The sequence below is a fragment of the Centropristis striata genome, chromosome 16, assembly GCF_030273125.1.
Source record: "Centropristis striata isolate RG_2023a ecotype Rhode Island chromosome 16, C.striata_1.0, whole genome shotgun sequence".
In the NCBI taxonomy this organism is placed as follows: domain Eukaryota; kingdom Metazoa; phylum Chordata; class Actinopteri; order Perciformes; family Serranidae; genus Centropristis; species Centropristis striata.
In genome coordinates, this window is record NC_081532.1 from 15,868,045 (window position 1) to 15,881,923 (window position 13,879).

The following is a 13,879-nucleotide window of genomic DNA, read 5'->3' on the forward strand; positions in this document are numbered from 1 at the left end:
GCCTGCCCTAAAGCAGTGATTGGGGACAGCAGAGCTGTAGAGCTATCAGAAGGTTACATTTATGTACCCTTCACTCTGGCTGATCAAATGGCATGCCACCGTGTCAGAGAGACTCTCGGGATCAGTGGTGTTGTCAGAGGTGAGTCAGCTTTATTCATGAGACATGATACCCTCCGCTCTCTCCCGGCGCCAGGATTCTTACACTGGCTACAAAACAGAAATGCCACTCCTTCCTGTATCACCCTGATAATTCAGGGATTTAACCAGCTTGATGTTACTCTCTCAGTCTTTTTCTTCTTCATAGAGTTTAATATATAGCTGAAACTAACAAGATTAACCAATATTTCTGCTCGCACCTTTTTTTGAGAACCACCAAGTTTGAAGTTGATCTCATGAAATAACTTTATTTTAAACTTTTATACTTAGCCTTTTTATATCTAGTCACTACTGACTAGCTATGTAGGACCAGGCTATTTCCAGGAACAAAAGTGTCCATTCAGACCGTAGACTATACAATATATAAAGATGGATAGCCTGACAGCACCACATGAGTGAAGCCAAAACATCTTGCTCGCCCCCTGGTGGCTGGCAATTTTTTTTTTAAAGCGAAAAAACATGCATCAAATACATTTTTCCCATTGATGTATGTTCAAGTGTACATTTTTATTAGGTATTAAATGCTCTATAACGAGGTGTAACACCATGATTGTCCGCAGTGATTGGCTCAGGATTGGTCAGGCGGGTGTATGGCTGAGAGCTCCACCGGCCAAATATGGCAGCTCCTGTATCCAGGATGATTTGGCTTCCCTCTCGTACAGAGAGAGAGTATCCTCAGCAATCTACCCACCAAGTATAAAGTCAATTGGGCAAACATTTGTCAAGGAAATCAATGGGAAGACAAACAGACAGATACTGGAGAAAAATGCTCCTCACAATCTCCCTGAGCCCAAACATCACAAGTGACATCCTCACATTGTTTGTTTTGTCCCACCAACACTCAGAAAGCAAAAGACGTTTAATTTACTCTCATAAATGACAAAGAAAAATAGAAAGTATTTGGCATTTTTGCTTGAGAATAAGCTTTATCAGAATAGATTCATTTTCTTTCTAATTGTTTAAGCTTGAGCTGTGCCAGTTGAGGGCTCCAAGAATTTCACTTCCACATTGACAAACACCAAAGCTGTTAACCTCGGGGCATTAGCATCAGATGAGTCTTCATCCTCCTCTCTTTCCCCATGAGTGACAGCCACAGCCCCACTTATATTGCATTCTTCATAAGAGCGAAATACTCTTAAATGCCTTTGAGCCAGTGTTGACAGAGAGGACAAGTCAAAGGGAATTGCTGTTGCTGACTCACTTGTATATGAGCCTCTCTTTTGAGGAACACAGAAAACAGGGAAAAGGTCATTTAAGGATATAAAGTTTGAGCAGAAGTGCTCGCGTTCTCTGTTCTCGATGGGCAGCATTAGCCGAGAGACGAGACAGAAATTAGTGTTGACATACATTATTGACACACATTAATCATCAGGCAAGGCCATTACAAGCCAATCCCATTACAGATCAGCAGTGTCACCGCAGTTAGGCGTGCGAGTCAGGGGGTTACTGCATGCTCACTTGTCACAAGTGACAATCCACAGATGGCTGCATCTGTGAGATACATTACAAGGAAAACATAGTGGAAAGTCATAGACTTTCTGCATGCAAAGTGCCATTATTTTTTTCACAATATATAATGCTGAAAATGTTGCTTGGCGTGATTAAGAAATGGTGCTAACTATTAATTATTTTCTTCTTCTTTTTTTAAATAGTCAGCAATTGACTGAAACTGAACAGTAATTATGTTTATTTAGCTATTTATTTTATTCCTATTTATTCTTTATTTTATCAATTATCAATTATAGAATTTACAATGTAATACATTGCTTGTATAATGTATAATAATGTATAACAATGTTAAATATTATTTAATACAGTTTAATGTTTGAGAACATAGCTCTCAGGGTACATTTACAGAGTAGTGAAAAATATGTGCACATTCACATAAAGAAATAATTTTTCTTTCCCGCTCAAGAAAGTACTATATCAGTCACCATATAGGTTATCGAGCATCGGTCTTGTTCAGGCTCTAGTCATAATCACAAGATCCTATTAAATGGTTACTTATCTTTATTATTACACTGTTGTCTCTGGGCTACGAATTAAATCTAATGGTGAATTGTGGATGGTTTCTTGCAAATTTAAATGCATTTACATATGTTTTGTGTTTGTTTTGTGTTTCAGAAGTAGCGACAGGAAAACTTCTGGATTTGGCAGAGGGAGCCAACGTGGCGCTGATCCACTCAGGAACAAAGCAGACTGAATCGGATCCCTTTATGGTGCATAATCACGCAACAGAGAACAACAATACTGTATGGGTAAGACAAGAGTCAGGCTGGGCAGCAAGTTTCAGCTGCTCGGGCTTGATAAGATGGGAAGAAGAAGAATGCCATGCAGGAAGCACTGATTAATTAGCGCAAGTGCCTGGTGATGTAGCGTACCTGTTGTACTCAAAGGAGCCGATTCTACAGTTGTGCAGCTGCTGCACAGAGTCACACAATAGCCTATTGAACAGAGGTGGCCTTATCAAATGGTCACATAGCTGGAGAGGGTGTGGGCTGCAAGTAGCTCTCTGGTGAGGGTAGAGAATAGTGGTAACAGGGCACTGTGTACATGTGTGGTTGAGCACTGTTTGCTTATCATCCCGTCAGACGTCTCTAACCACAGTGTGTTTGTTCTGTTTGCCAGGAGTTGGAGGACGGTCTGGATGAAGCTTTCTCAAGGTGAGAACCAGTGTAGTTTTGGGTTTTCTCTAAAGGCTAAACAGCCACACAGGCTGCTGTTCTGAAAATAGCCACCTGCGGCTTTGGGCTGCTCCGGCAATAAAACACTGCCTCTCCCTCTGCTCGGTTCAGCCCCGGAGCGCTCCCACGGGCAGGAGACGGGCTCAGTTTACAGGCCCCGACACAGCCGACACCCGCCTGAGTCACGCTGCTTTTGTAGGCTCCGTTTACCATCATCTCAGGCCCACACACTGATTTCATTTAAAGCTCAGTAAGCCTGTGATTACAACTGAGTGCTGCTGAGGGACACACTGCTTTGTCTTTATATCACAAACTCATAGAAAAGTCACTGAGAGCTCTTTTGAGTCGTAGAGGAATAACAGCACAAGCAGGAAAACTCTGAATTCCTAATTTGCAGGTTCAAGGTTTACAGGAATGTCTTTGTTAATTGAAATTCCTTAAACTCAATGGAGTCTGCGATACTGCGATTAATGTTTCAATTTAGTGTGAATCAGCAGCTCGCACTCATAAGCTGCGGTGGTCTGCTGTCAGCTTGTTCAGTGCAACTGTTTTGTTTTAGACCGCCATAAAGACTCATTCAACATTTTATTGCATTTCTTTCCTCTGCCCCTGCCTTTCATTCCCTCTACTAATTGGACAGTGGGCTTTCTATTTTCTCACTTTCATTGAGTGAAGGGGAAAAAGGGCTCCACAGTCACTGTAATCAAGCGGTAAGAGGCCATTTCAGCCCGTTATCAGATGATTATTTGTCTGCACACACTGTAATTACACCCTAACGCCGTTAATCTCCTCCCGCTCTGTGATTAATGAGGATGCTCCCAGCATAAGAACACAGATGCATCCACATGTAGATTTTGGTAATTGATGGAAACTCGGGCAGGCCTGAGGGTCAGGGTGACATCTTTGTCCATCAGTAGAAGCTGATTGTGCCGGTGATGTTGGGGTCAAAGCTGAATGGAAAATTACAGACGATTGATGATTCAGTGAATGAAAATATTACAGAATGATGGGTAAATAATGGGTCATGTTGCACATACAGTTTTATGTGAAGATTGGAATAAGAGATACATACATAAATGTGCCTTGCTCTGAATTAACTCCTCCATAATATTATCAGATAAAAACACTGTAAATGGCAGAGATTCATCAGAGCTTTATTATACTTGAGAGACACATGCAACACATACAGCTCCTTTGAGACTGGCAACTATTTTTTTGTCTTCACTTCACGTGATAAATTATGCACTCATGAGTCTGATCAAAGTACTCCTGATGTGTAAACATCACAGGCTCCTCTCCCTCCCAACAGAGTGGAGATCATGTAACAGAGCATCATGAAACATCTAACAGATAAACATCTGCTGTTTTACACTTACACCAAAGTTTTAGTTCAATGTGGCTGTTCTTAACTTTAATTGCTGTTTATGGTTGATGATTGGCATTTAAATTCTCTTAGATGAGAAGTTTTGTCACTCTGATATTTGCTTTGAGCTGCAGATAAATTCATTTGGTGAGATCCGTTTTATTGCTATTTGAGAGACTGCACTGCCATCTGCTGGCTGTACAGCAGTCACTGCTGTAGATGCAAAGGTCTCTGAAGGCAAGACACTACAGGCAAAGATATTGTTTTTTCATGCAGGTTTTGAGCTATTTTTCTCCCATACCATGTCTTTTTTAAGAACAGCGGACAGATAACATTAGGGTGTATGTTTTACTGTGTTTGGCTTATTTGCGCCTGGAGATTTCTCCTAAATTCACTAAAAGTTAGTGTTCTGTTGCAGCATGTAGTACCCGAGATGTAGTCTAAACCTCATCATCAAGGGCATTGTTAGAAATCTCCCACTCTCCTGCAAAATATTATGTGTTTTACATGTTATATATTGTTGTTGCTATGAATTGGATTCAGTATTTTGCCTCGAAATATTAATCTCCATGATCCCTGTGTGAATCTTTAAAGGCCGTTCTTAAAATGAGTTTTTTTCTCATGCTCTGAGCCATAAATCTCAACTTCAGCTTCCCAACACTAAACTTACCAATGTTATTCTTACTATATTCTGAAGTTTTTTACAGAGGGGTTGTTCTTTATATCATTCATATCCTTTTTTAGACTTTTTTAGAACATTTTGTTCCTAAAAACATGAGGCAAATTATTTTTTTATGGCTTTTGACAGTATTTTTTGATTAATGAAATGACAAAAGGGGATATCCCTATTTCCTTTCTTTAAAAAAAACTTTGAATTTGATATATCAACAGCATAAAATATTAACTTATAAATTTGCTTTATCGAATGTTCAGATTTATGTCCTATATATACATGTAAATTAATGAATATTTAATGAGTTTCTGCCTCATTTGCATATCTAAACATACAATTTCAGAAATCCTGAAATGCAAAAAACCATTGTCTTAATGTAAATAACAAACTGAGGAAGTTTAATGGTGATGGCTATATATATAAAAAAAATAAAATAAACACCTGTAGTGTCTGCCCTTAAGTGCCTGTTGATGACAGTTCAAAATGTGCACACACAGTGGTCACATAGATGCATCCACTCCGTTTTATTATGAGGCTGTTCAGAATAGTTCAGAGTTGAAGTGTTGCCTGACTTGTGATGTTTCCTTTACACCCCCAGCCGCAGTCTGGATAGCTTTGAATCCTACTCAGGTAACAATGTCATTCACTGGATATAGTGACTTCCACCTCATTCTCCCCGAGTCAACCCACTATTGAAGCCCACTCATCCGTCTAGATATCAGTGTTCATCCAGACTGATTCAGACTCATGTCGTTCCACACTTTCTTGTAAGGCCATATACCATTAGCAAGACCTGTATCACTTAATTAGACACATCGATGGAGGAAAACTCGTCATTGTCACTCCACAGTTTGATCCATCCTTCCCCGAGCTTCATATAAGACCAGTTTCACTGCCACAGAACCTGATGTAGTGTGTCCACGTCTTCATCACGAGTGTTTTATGTGTCTGCCTCACATCCATCAGCTGTTAGTGCCATGACACTGAATGAGAGATGTCACGCTGAGTGAAAACCGTGTGTGTTCACATGTCGGTCTAACATGCGTGTGTGTTTAAATAAGCATTTTGTATGTACAGTACCAGACACAAGTTTGGACACACCTTCTCATTCAATGTTTTTTCTTTATTTTTATTATATTTTCTACTTTGCAGGTTAATATTAAAGACATCAAAACGATGATGGAACACATATGGAATTAATTACTAAACAAAAAAGTGGTATATATTTTATATCTTCCGAAGTAGCCACCTTTTGCTTTGATGACAGCTTGGCACATTGTTATTCTCTCAATTAGCTTCATGAATTGCTCACCTAAATGGTTTTCGGTTAACGGTTAATTTGTGGAAATTTTTGCCGCCTTAATGTGTTTTAAAGCACCAAAGCAAAAGGTGGCTACTTTGAAGACTCTGAAATATAAAACCTATTCTGGTTTAATGCTTTTTTTGTTTACTACATAATTCCTTATGTTCCATCACAGCTTTTGTGTCTTTGATATTAATCTACAATGTAGAAAATATATTAAAAAATAAAGAGAAACCACTGAATGAGAAGGTGTGTCCAAACTTTTGACTCGTCTTGTATGTTAGAGAAGTTCAATACTGTGCTGCCATGAATTGTTCATAAAGGGAATCATTTTATTGCAACATCTGTGCTTTTTGTAATCATTATTTTAAATACAAATAGGGCTCCTACTGTTTATTTCTCATGTTTATGTCCATTTCTGTGCACACGGCTCCAACCATTGTTCACAAGTTGTTCACAAGCTTTTGTATGTATGTATGTAACACTTTGTCATTAATGAAAACCAAATGTCTGTTCTTCTCTGTTCCTCCAGACTCGCTGAGTCTCGCACTAACCCCCAGGTCCTGGACATTGGGGTAAATCCTCAGGACTTCAACACTGAAGAGTGCCTGTCCCCAGGCAAATGGGACCAAGAGGACACAGACTTCACCACGCAAAAAGACACTTTTTAAAAGTGAAGCCTCCGTCAGGAAAAGGGGAAACAGGGAAGCAGGAGGAGAAACGGTGGTAACAAAAAACATGGTTGGAAACTGAAGTGACAAACAGACATTTGTGACATCGGTAAGGTTTCCAGCTCTCTCCCACCCGCCGTGTCCTCTCAGTGGTTCGGTCGAGTGGCTCTCTGATGCTCCTGCATCCACCGGAGGAGGACAGCATGAGCAGACTGCTCACAGAACAGGCCAAAGCAATACAAACCAATTAATCCCTTTTTCTATGAGAAAAAAACATGCAGTCATTTAATGTTTGTTACAGTCAGTGTATTACTTCCTTTTTGTGTCTGTTTACCCATTCACTGTTAGTAATGTGTTTGTGGTATGTGCTTGTGTACAATGCGTTAAAGAAACTGTGTGTGTGTGTGGATGTACAGTATATACATGTACAAAGCGAGATATGAAAGATATGATGTGTTGAGTTTTGAACAGGTCATTACATGAGGGAAAGGTCTACAAGGGTGCTGTCACATATTTTATTTACTTGGAGAAATGTAACTGGATCAGAGGGAAAGTTTCTGGTGAAGGCCACCAATGCACCAGTTCCAGTATTGGACAAAACTATGAGGTTACTACCTATGTGCTTCAACGATTCAGCCCTAAACAGGGCAACAAAAGCTTTAAAAAAATAAAAATAAAAAAAAAGTGTGTGTATGCTTTGTTCAAGAGAGTGTGTGAAAAATGGATGAGAGCAAAATGACAATCTTATTTTTTCTCTAATGCAAAATCTATTTTTGCACTCAGCATTCATCCACTTTTAAAAAGCACATATTTAATGTAAGGGAATTTAATGTTAAGCATCAAACTCATTATTCAGGCTTATATACAGTGCCTCGGCTCACTCTGTTCCTGTTTTATTGTTTTAACTATGGATCACAGTTGATTCTTGAACATTAATTATTGTGATTCATAGTTGAGAAAATGAAACATGAAGTCCAAAGGGGGTGAACGTGTTCTGTTGGCACGCTACCACTGTATGTTAAATTATATTGTTGCATTGACTTTGCTAGTTTACTTTTTTTTCTGGGAAGGGTTCCCAGTGTTTTTTTTTCTTTTTTTGGCATTTGTTTATGTATGAATTTAATTTAATTCATTAATTTACATAAATTTCAATAAAAGCAAAATTGTGTATGTGTGATGTTTATTCCACAATTATTTTTTTAGGTGGACCCTGATTATCTCTGACAGGGCTGCAAAGGTTCAGATAATTTCCAGTGTCCAAGGGATGTTACGTTTGAATTTGTATGCCTATTTAATTGATTTGTAACCATGCACTTCACACAGCGCACTCTTCCATCACATGTACAGACAATTTGCCATCATCCCATTAAATATGAGTCCAGTAAAATGAAAACCTGCTGCATGGACAGTGCGTTCCCCCATCACTACTGCACCATCTGAGCCGAAGGACTACAAGCTTTCATGTACAGCATGTTCTGATTATATTGCTGGAGAGTATATATATATATATATATATATATGAAGATATTTCAGTCAATCAGCAGAAAGTAGCCTTGAGCAAACTTGATAACTTGTTAACAGCTTCTGCTCATTTTTAGGGGTGGACAGGACAGGAAGACAGGAATGGAAGAATTAGCCATCAACCTGTCCGTACATATACATAAACGTATACAATAAACTTCGGATGGAGAAGCTTCGAACAAACAGCACCAGCGTCTTCTCACATCCGAGAAAGAGATACAGCATAACACGAGGTGAGGGGAGGAGCAACATAAGCACATACTCAGTACACTTTACAACATGAAAATTTGTGACATGCAACAGGGGAGGGGAGTGGGGGAGTGACTGGGGGTACAAAGCGGCGAAGGCGTGGGATGGGGGGTAGTAGGGGGGGTGATTGCATATCTGTACTTAACTATAACTTCATTAATTGTGTGTTGTAATTTACTCAAAACATTGGAATAAATTCAGGAATCCAGTACAACAAAACCAAACAATCACTTTCAAACAATTAAAGTCCTACATTCAAAACTTACTTAATTAAAAGTACAAAATTATCAGCATCAAAATACTTAGTACTTAAATGACCAAAAAGTAAAGTCGTTATGCAGACTGGTCCCACTCATATTGTTATATATATTCTAAATATATTATTAGATTATCATTATTATTGATGCATTTATGTAAGCAGCATTTTGATTTTCTCAAAGTAGGATTCATTTCATCTTCTTAACATACTTTTATGAGGTTTAATTTCAACAAATCACTTTAAATTGATCATGTTTTTATTTTAAATCTTGACCTGAGAGTAATTAAAGCCATCAGATAAATGTAATGGAGTAAAAAGTACAATATTGGCCTCAAAATGTAGTAGAGTAGAAGTATAAAGCTACTTGAGTACATGTACTTAATTACTTTCCACCACTGCAAACAATGCATGCCACATCAATCAAATAAATTAAGTATCATAAAGTAAAAACAGTCCAAAATAACTCAAGAATAACACCCATTCTCTCAGTTCTGGCTGGTGGTTTGTAGGTAAATAAGAGGGAAGTCTGAGCTGTATCGGCTTGGGGGAGTGACCAACTCAGGAGTGACAGGATGATGCTACATGTTGTTGTGATTTAACTTTATCCTGCTCTGCTTTCTGTTAATGTAACGACTGAAGAGAAATCATTGCCCCTGCTCCAACAAAATTGATCTTTATTTGATACAATGAATAATTTCAGCCACTAGATGTCAGGATGAGTCCAATTTATGTTTTAGTAGCCCTGCCTGCACTCAGCCTGTCAAAGTATAAGCCAGTTATTGATTTCTAACTGTTTAGTGTGAATGACCACTTAATACTGAGCCTTATAACAGAATTAGAGACTTTATGAGCGGGTCCAAGTCTTGTCAGTCTCAGTATTTATCACTGGGGATGCTCATTTGGATGTTTAAGGGAATAAATAACAGATACACAACAGGTTAGTGATCATGCTTGCTAGATTTCTTGGTGTGTTACAACCCCAGTTGTCAGTGAGTAGTGTGAAAGTGCTGCGTCACTCACATGCTCATGTACATATCTGTGCATCCTCATGCACATGCACAGCATTGCTCCACAGGTTCACCAGTGAAAAAAACTCTGAACTCTGAGTTCTCTGTTACTCTGAATTCTCCTGCCCTTTGGTGGCTGAACACATTTTCAATTAGCTGCCCCTGCTCTGGTATTTTCTTCGTTGGTTCCCAGTGGTGGAATCCCTTAAATAAAGGTACTAATGCATACTGTGACATTACTCCACTAAGAGTAAAAGTTCTGCATTCAAAACTTACTTAAGTAAAAGTACAAAATGCACTTAAATGATCAAAAGTAAAAGTATTCTTTTTGCAGAATGGACCCACTCAGATTGTTATTTATATTCCAAATATAATGCATTATATTTATGCATTTATATAAGTGGCTTGTTTTAACTGCATAATGCACTGCTATGTTGAGTCTGTAAAAAAAGTCTAATCACTTTAAATTGATCAAAATGCAGTGGAGTAGAAGTATAAAGTTAAAAAAATATATTAAAAAAGAAAAAAATCCTTGACCTGAAAAGTAACTTAAGCTGGCAGCCAAATGTAAGTGCAGTAATAAGTACAATATGGAATATACTCAAGTAAAGTACACACACCTCAAAATTGCACTTAAGTACAGTAGAGTAAATGTGCTTAGTTACGTTCCACCACTGCTGGTTCATGTATAGTATGAGCATATGAGTGACACACATTCCTGGCAACACTTTCACACGACTCACTGACACGTAGCATCACAGTAGGGATGGGCAACTTAAATGCTGGAGGGGGCCACAATTTTTCATCGAAACTACCACAGGACCACATATAGGACCGTGCACTTAACCAGATATGATGAAACTGCAATTTTAAATATGTTTACAGTGCAGTAACTTAACATATCCCATGCTCAAATGCATGTATAACAGTATAAATAGGAATACAAAAGGTTTGAAGCAAATAAAAAGTAACCACTTACTGTGATTTCTTTTTTTTTTCAGTGCAAGAACAGCAGACCAACATTAATTGTAAGACGTAATTTTGTGCATTTTTACACTGCACTTTTAAGATTTCATGCTCAAATGCATGTAGTTGTACTGAGGGGAACTTCAAGTGAGGCTGCGTATGCCGCCTCCAGTTGCCCTTTCCCTGCAGTAGACATTCTTGTCTGACTTGTCATAGGAAAGGCATAGGAAAGATGCTGACTCACTGTAACTCGTTGTTTTCCTCAGTAGTGATATGAGTTGTGCCAGTGTTTGTTTCAGTAGAGACATTTCAGCAGTAGATATTGTTATTAGCTGTTATTAACTGACAGATGGATTGGTGGAAGTACTTAGCGATTTATTTAAACGGTTTGTGCTGATTGAATTTAAGAGGAGCACTTTTCCAAAGTAGTTTTCACACATTCACTTTTGTTCACTTGGTAATACAAAGATGAGATTTTAGAGGCTTAACACGTCAATGTTGCGTGTTAAGCCCTGAGAACTTCCTCTTTTTCTCGCTAGCAGCTGTAACTTCCCCACAACCAAGATGCAGAGTCAAAGCCAGAATTCTTAATTAATTTATTTGTTATCTTTCTGTTGGCTGATTTGCATTCCAGTTGTTAACTCCAGGTTGGGAGGTGGAAGCTGGGAGGCACATCCAGCAGTGTTTAGATTTTGTTTTAGTTAATATGAGTTATTGACCTGGAGGTAATCAAGAAACCACCTGCCACGCCCTGAAAAACAAACTCCAAGTACAGCCAGACCCTGATTCACCCCACACAGCAGGACAAGGGAATTATTTTTGTTTGGAGGCTGAAGTGCAAACATGTGCATGTGTGTGCATGCACCTCACCTGATATTGTGTAAATCTGTCCCCTCATACAGCGAGTTTGTGTTTTATGACCAGCCACAGCAATGCTCAAACATCACCCTATTATTTTTTAACTAGTTTATCAAGTTTAGGTCAGACAACATCAGATCACCTAAGAGCAGTCATTATGCTTTAATTTTCAGTCATTATGTTATTATGAATATCAATAATGGCTGTAAAGTTTCACCAGGTGTGAAGTAAAAGCAGGCCAGCCCTAACAGCACAGTGATAATTAATGCTCTTTATTAACAATATGTGATGGTAAGTGAATGGCCAGGCTTCGGAGGTTTGCTGCCACAGGAATTTAACTTTTTAAAGAAGGTAAAGCTGTTACCTTTTAGTCAGGTTTAAGCAAACATTTTGTGGTTTGTGCATGAACAGTTTAATAATGACATTAATTGATAGTATAATAGTATTGGGGCGACTGTGGCTCAGTTGGTAGAGTTGGTTGGCCCCCAACCGAAGGGTTGGTGGTTCTATCCCTGACCGTCGCAGCCTACATGTCGAAGTTTCCTTGAGCAAGATACTGAACCCCAAATTGCTCCCGATGCTGTGTTCATCGGTGTGTGAATGAGTTCCCAATGGTGGCAGGTGGGACCATTTAGGGTAGCCTCTGCCACCAGTATGAATGTGTGTGTGAAAGGGTGAATGAGCGCAGTCTGTAGTGTAAAGCGCTTTGAGTGGTTGCAAAGCGACTAGAAAAGCACTATATAAGTGCAGGTCCATTTACCATTTATAAGACTTTAAAAGATGCTCAAAGACACTTTACATGAAATGCTTGAACAAATACAGAATACCGAAATCAAAAAACTGAGTTTATGACAATTCAGATTTAAGGAGGCAGTGGGAGCCATATATTGTAGGTTTTATTGAAAAGGTTTTGATTTGATTTTTAAATGAGTGGAGTTAGTCTGAGAGAGTTCAGAGGGTTGGAGCAGCAGTGGCAAAGGCTCTGTCTGTCAGTGCACTGCTTGGTCCTGGTGATGAGGGTCAGAAGGTCAGATGTGAGGTGGCGAGTAGGGGGGTGACGTTGGAGGAGGTCTGTATGGGAAGGAGGATGTGGTTTTTGAGAGCTTTGTAGGCGCTGATCAGGATCGTGAAGTAATTATATTGAGAGCCAGTGAAAGTGTTGAAGGTGGACATATTGTAGTTTTTAGAAGTTGTTGGAGGGAAGGTCGCAAACAATGCTGTTGCAGTAGTCCAGTCTGTTATGGTTATTAACGTTATTAAGGTGTGAATGAGTATTTCTGCAGCAAAGGAGTATAAGGTAGGACGAAGACATGCAATGTTACGGAGGTGGAAAAGCAACGTTCTGGAGATGTTCTTGATGCAAGATTCAGATGTTGTATTACAGTAGTATTTACCTTGTTTAATATGTTCCAGATGGAGAAGTGTCCAGTCCAGCACAAAGGGCAGACATCCCAAGCTATGGAACAGCATACCTTTTTATGAAAAAGCTGCCCAGACCTTAAATCATCTTAAAACGCTGAAGGCCTATTTATTTTCTCTGGCTTTCAGCTCGGTTGAAGAGGGTGCATTGGTTATCTAACGCACGAGCACAGTTAGTTTTATTGCTGTATTGATTGAATGTTTTACTGACGATGTTTTATTGTTATCTTAGTTCATTTTTATTGCCGTATTTATTATCTATTGCTATATTTATATCTGTACAGCACTTGACCATCAGGCAAGCAGAAGTGAATATAATGTGGAGCCTCCACAGGTCCCTCTCAGGTCATAGGGGTCAACACTGTTTCAACACTAAATAACATGCTGCTAAGAAAATGTGCCGGGTGACGAGGTATAGCTTCTGTACAAGTTAATGCTTGCATCTGATCAGCAATTTGATCAAAAACAAAAAGAAAACACTATTCATGTGAGAATATGTTGATTGATGCTTGTTTTGATTGTTGCTTTCAGAGGCTTCATGTGTGTGTCTGGGTCCTTATAAGGCATTCAATATTGATTATACTCTTCTTGTATTCAGAATCCTTAACCCAGCAGTTGTACATGGTAAACACACATACAGGTGTCCCCATGTAACATGGAAGGGCTATGTGTTGTTTCTCATAATGAATTTGTGGTTTGTTATATTAAAGCAAGTTTGTTTGAATTTTTTGTTAAGGCTTTTGATATGTG

The 13,879-nt window shown here is 38.9% G+C and overlaps 1 protein-coding gene across 3 annotated transcripts in view; it reads left to right on the top strand.

Annotated features, from left to right (window-relative positions):
• The window catches only part of ldlrap1b (low density lipoprotein receptor adaptor protein 1b), a 40,226-nt gene extending 32,204 nt beyond the window's left edge, over nucleotides 1–8,022 (top strand). The window contains exons 7-9 of one of the 3 annotated variants that reach the window (XM_059353503.1): nucleotides 2,281–2,375; nucleotides 2,785–2,819; nucleotides 6,712–8,022. In XM_059353503.1, the coding sequence (XP_059209486.1) occupies nucleotides 2,281–2,375; nucleotides 2,785–2,819; nucleotides 6,712–6,850 (269 nt within the window). In that variant the 3' untranslated portion in view covers nucleotides 6,851–8,022. Of the gene's footprint in view, nucleotides 1–2,280; nucleotides 2,415–2,784; nucleotides 2,820–6,711 lie in introns of all 3 variants that reach the window. The other 2 variants (XM_059353502.1, XM_059353501.1) reach the window with 2 other exon arrangements.
• Nucleotides 8,023–13,879: the final 5,857 nt, after the last annotated feature.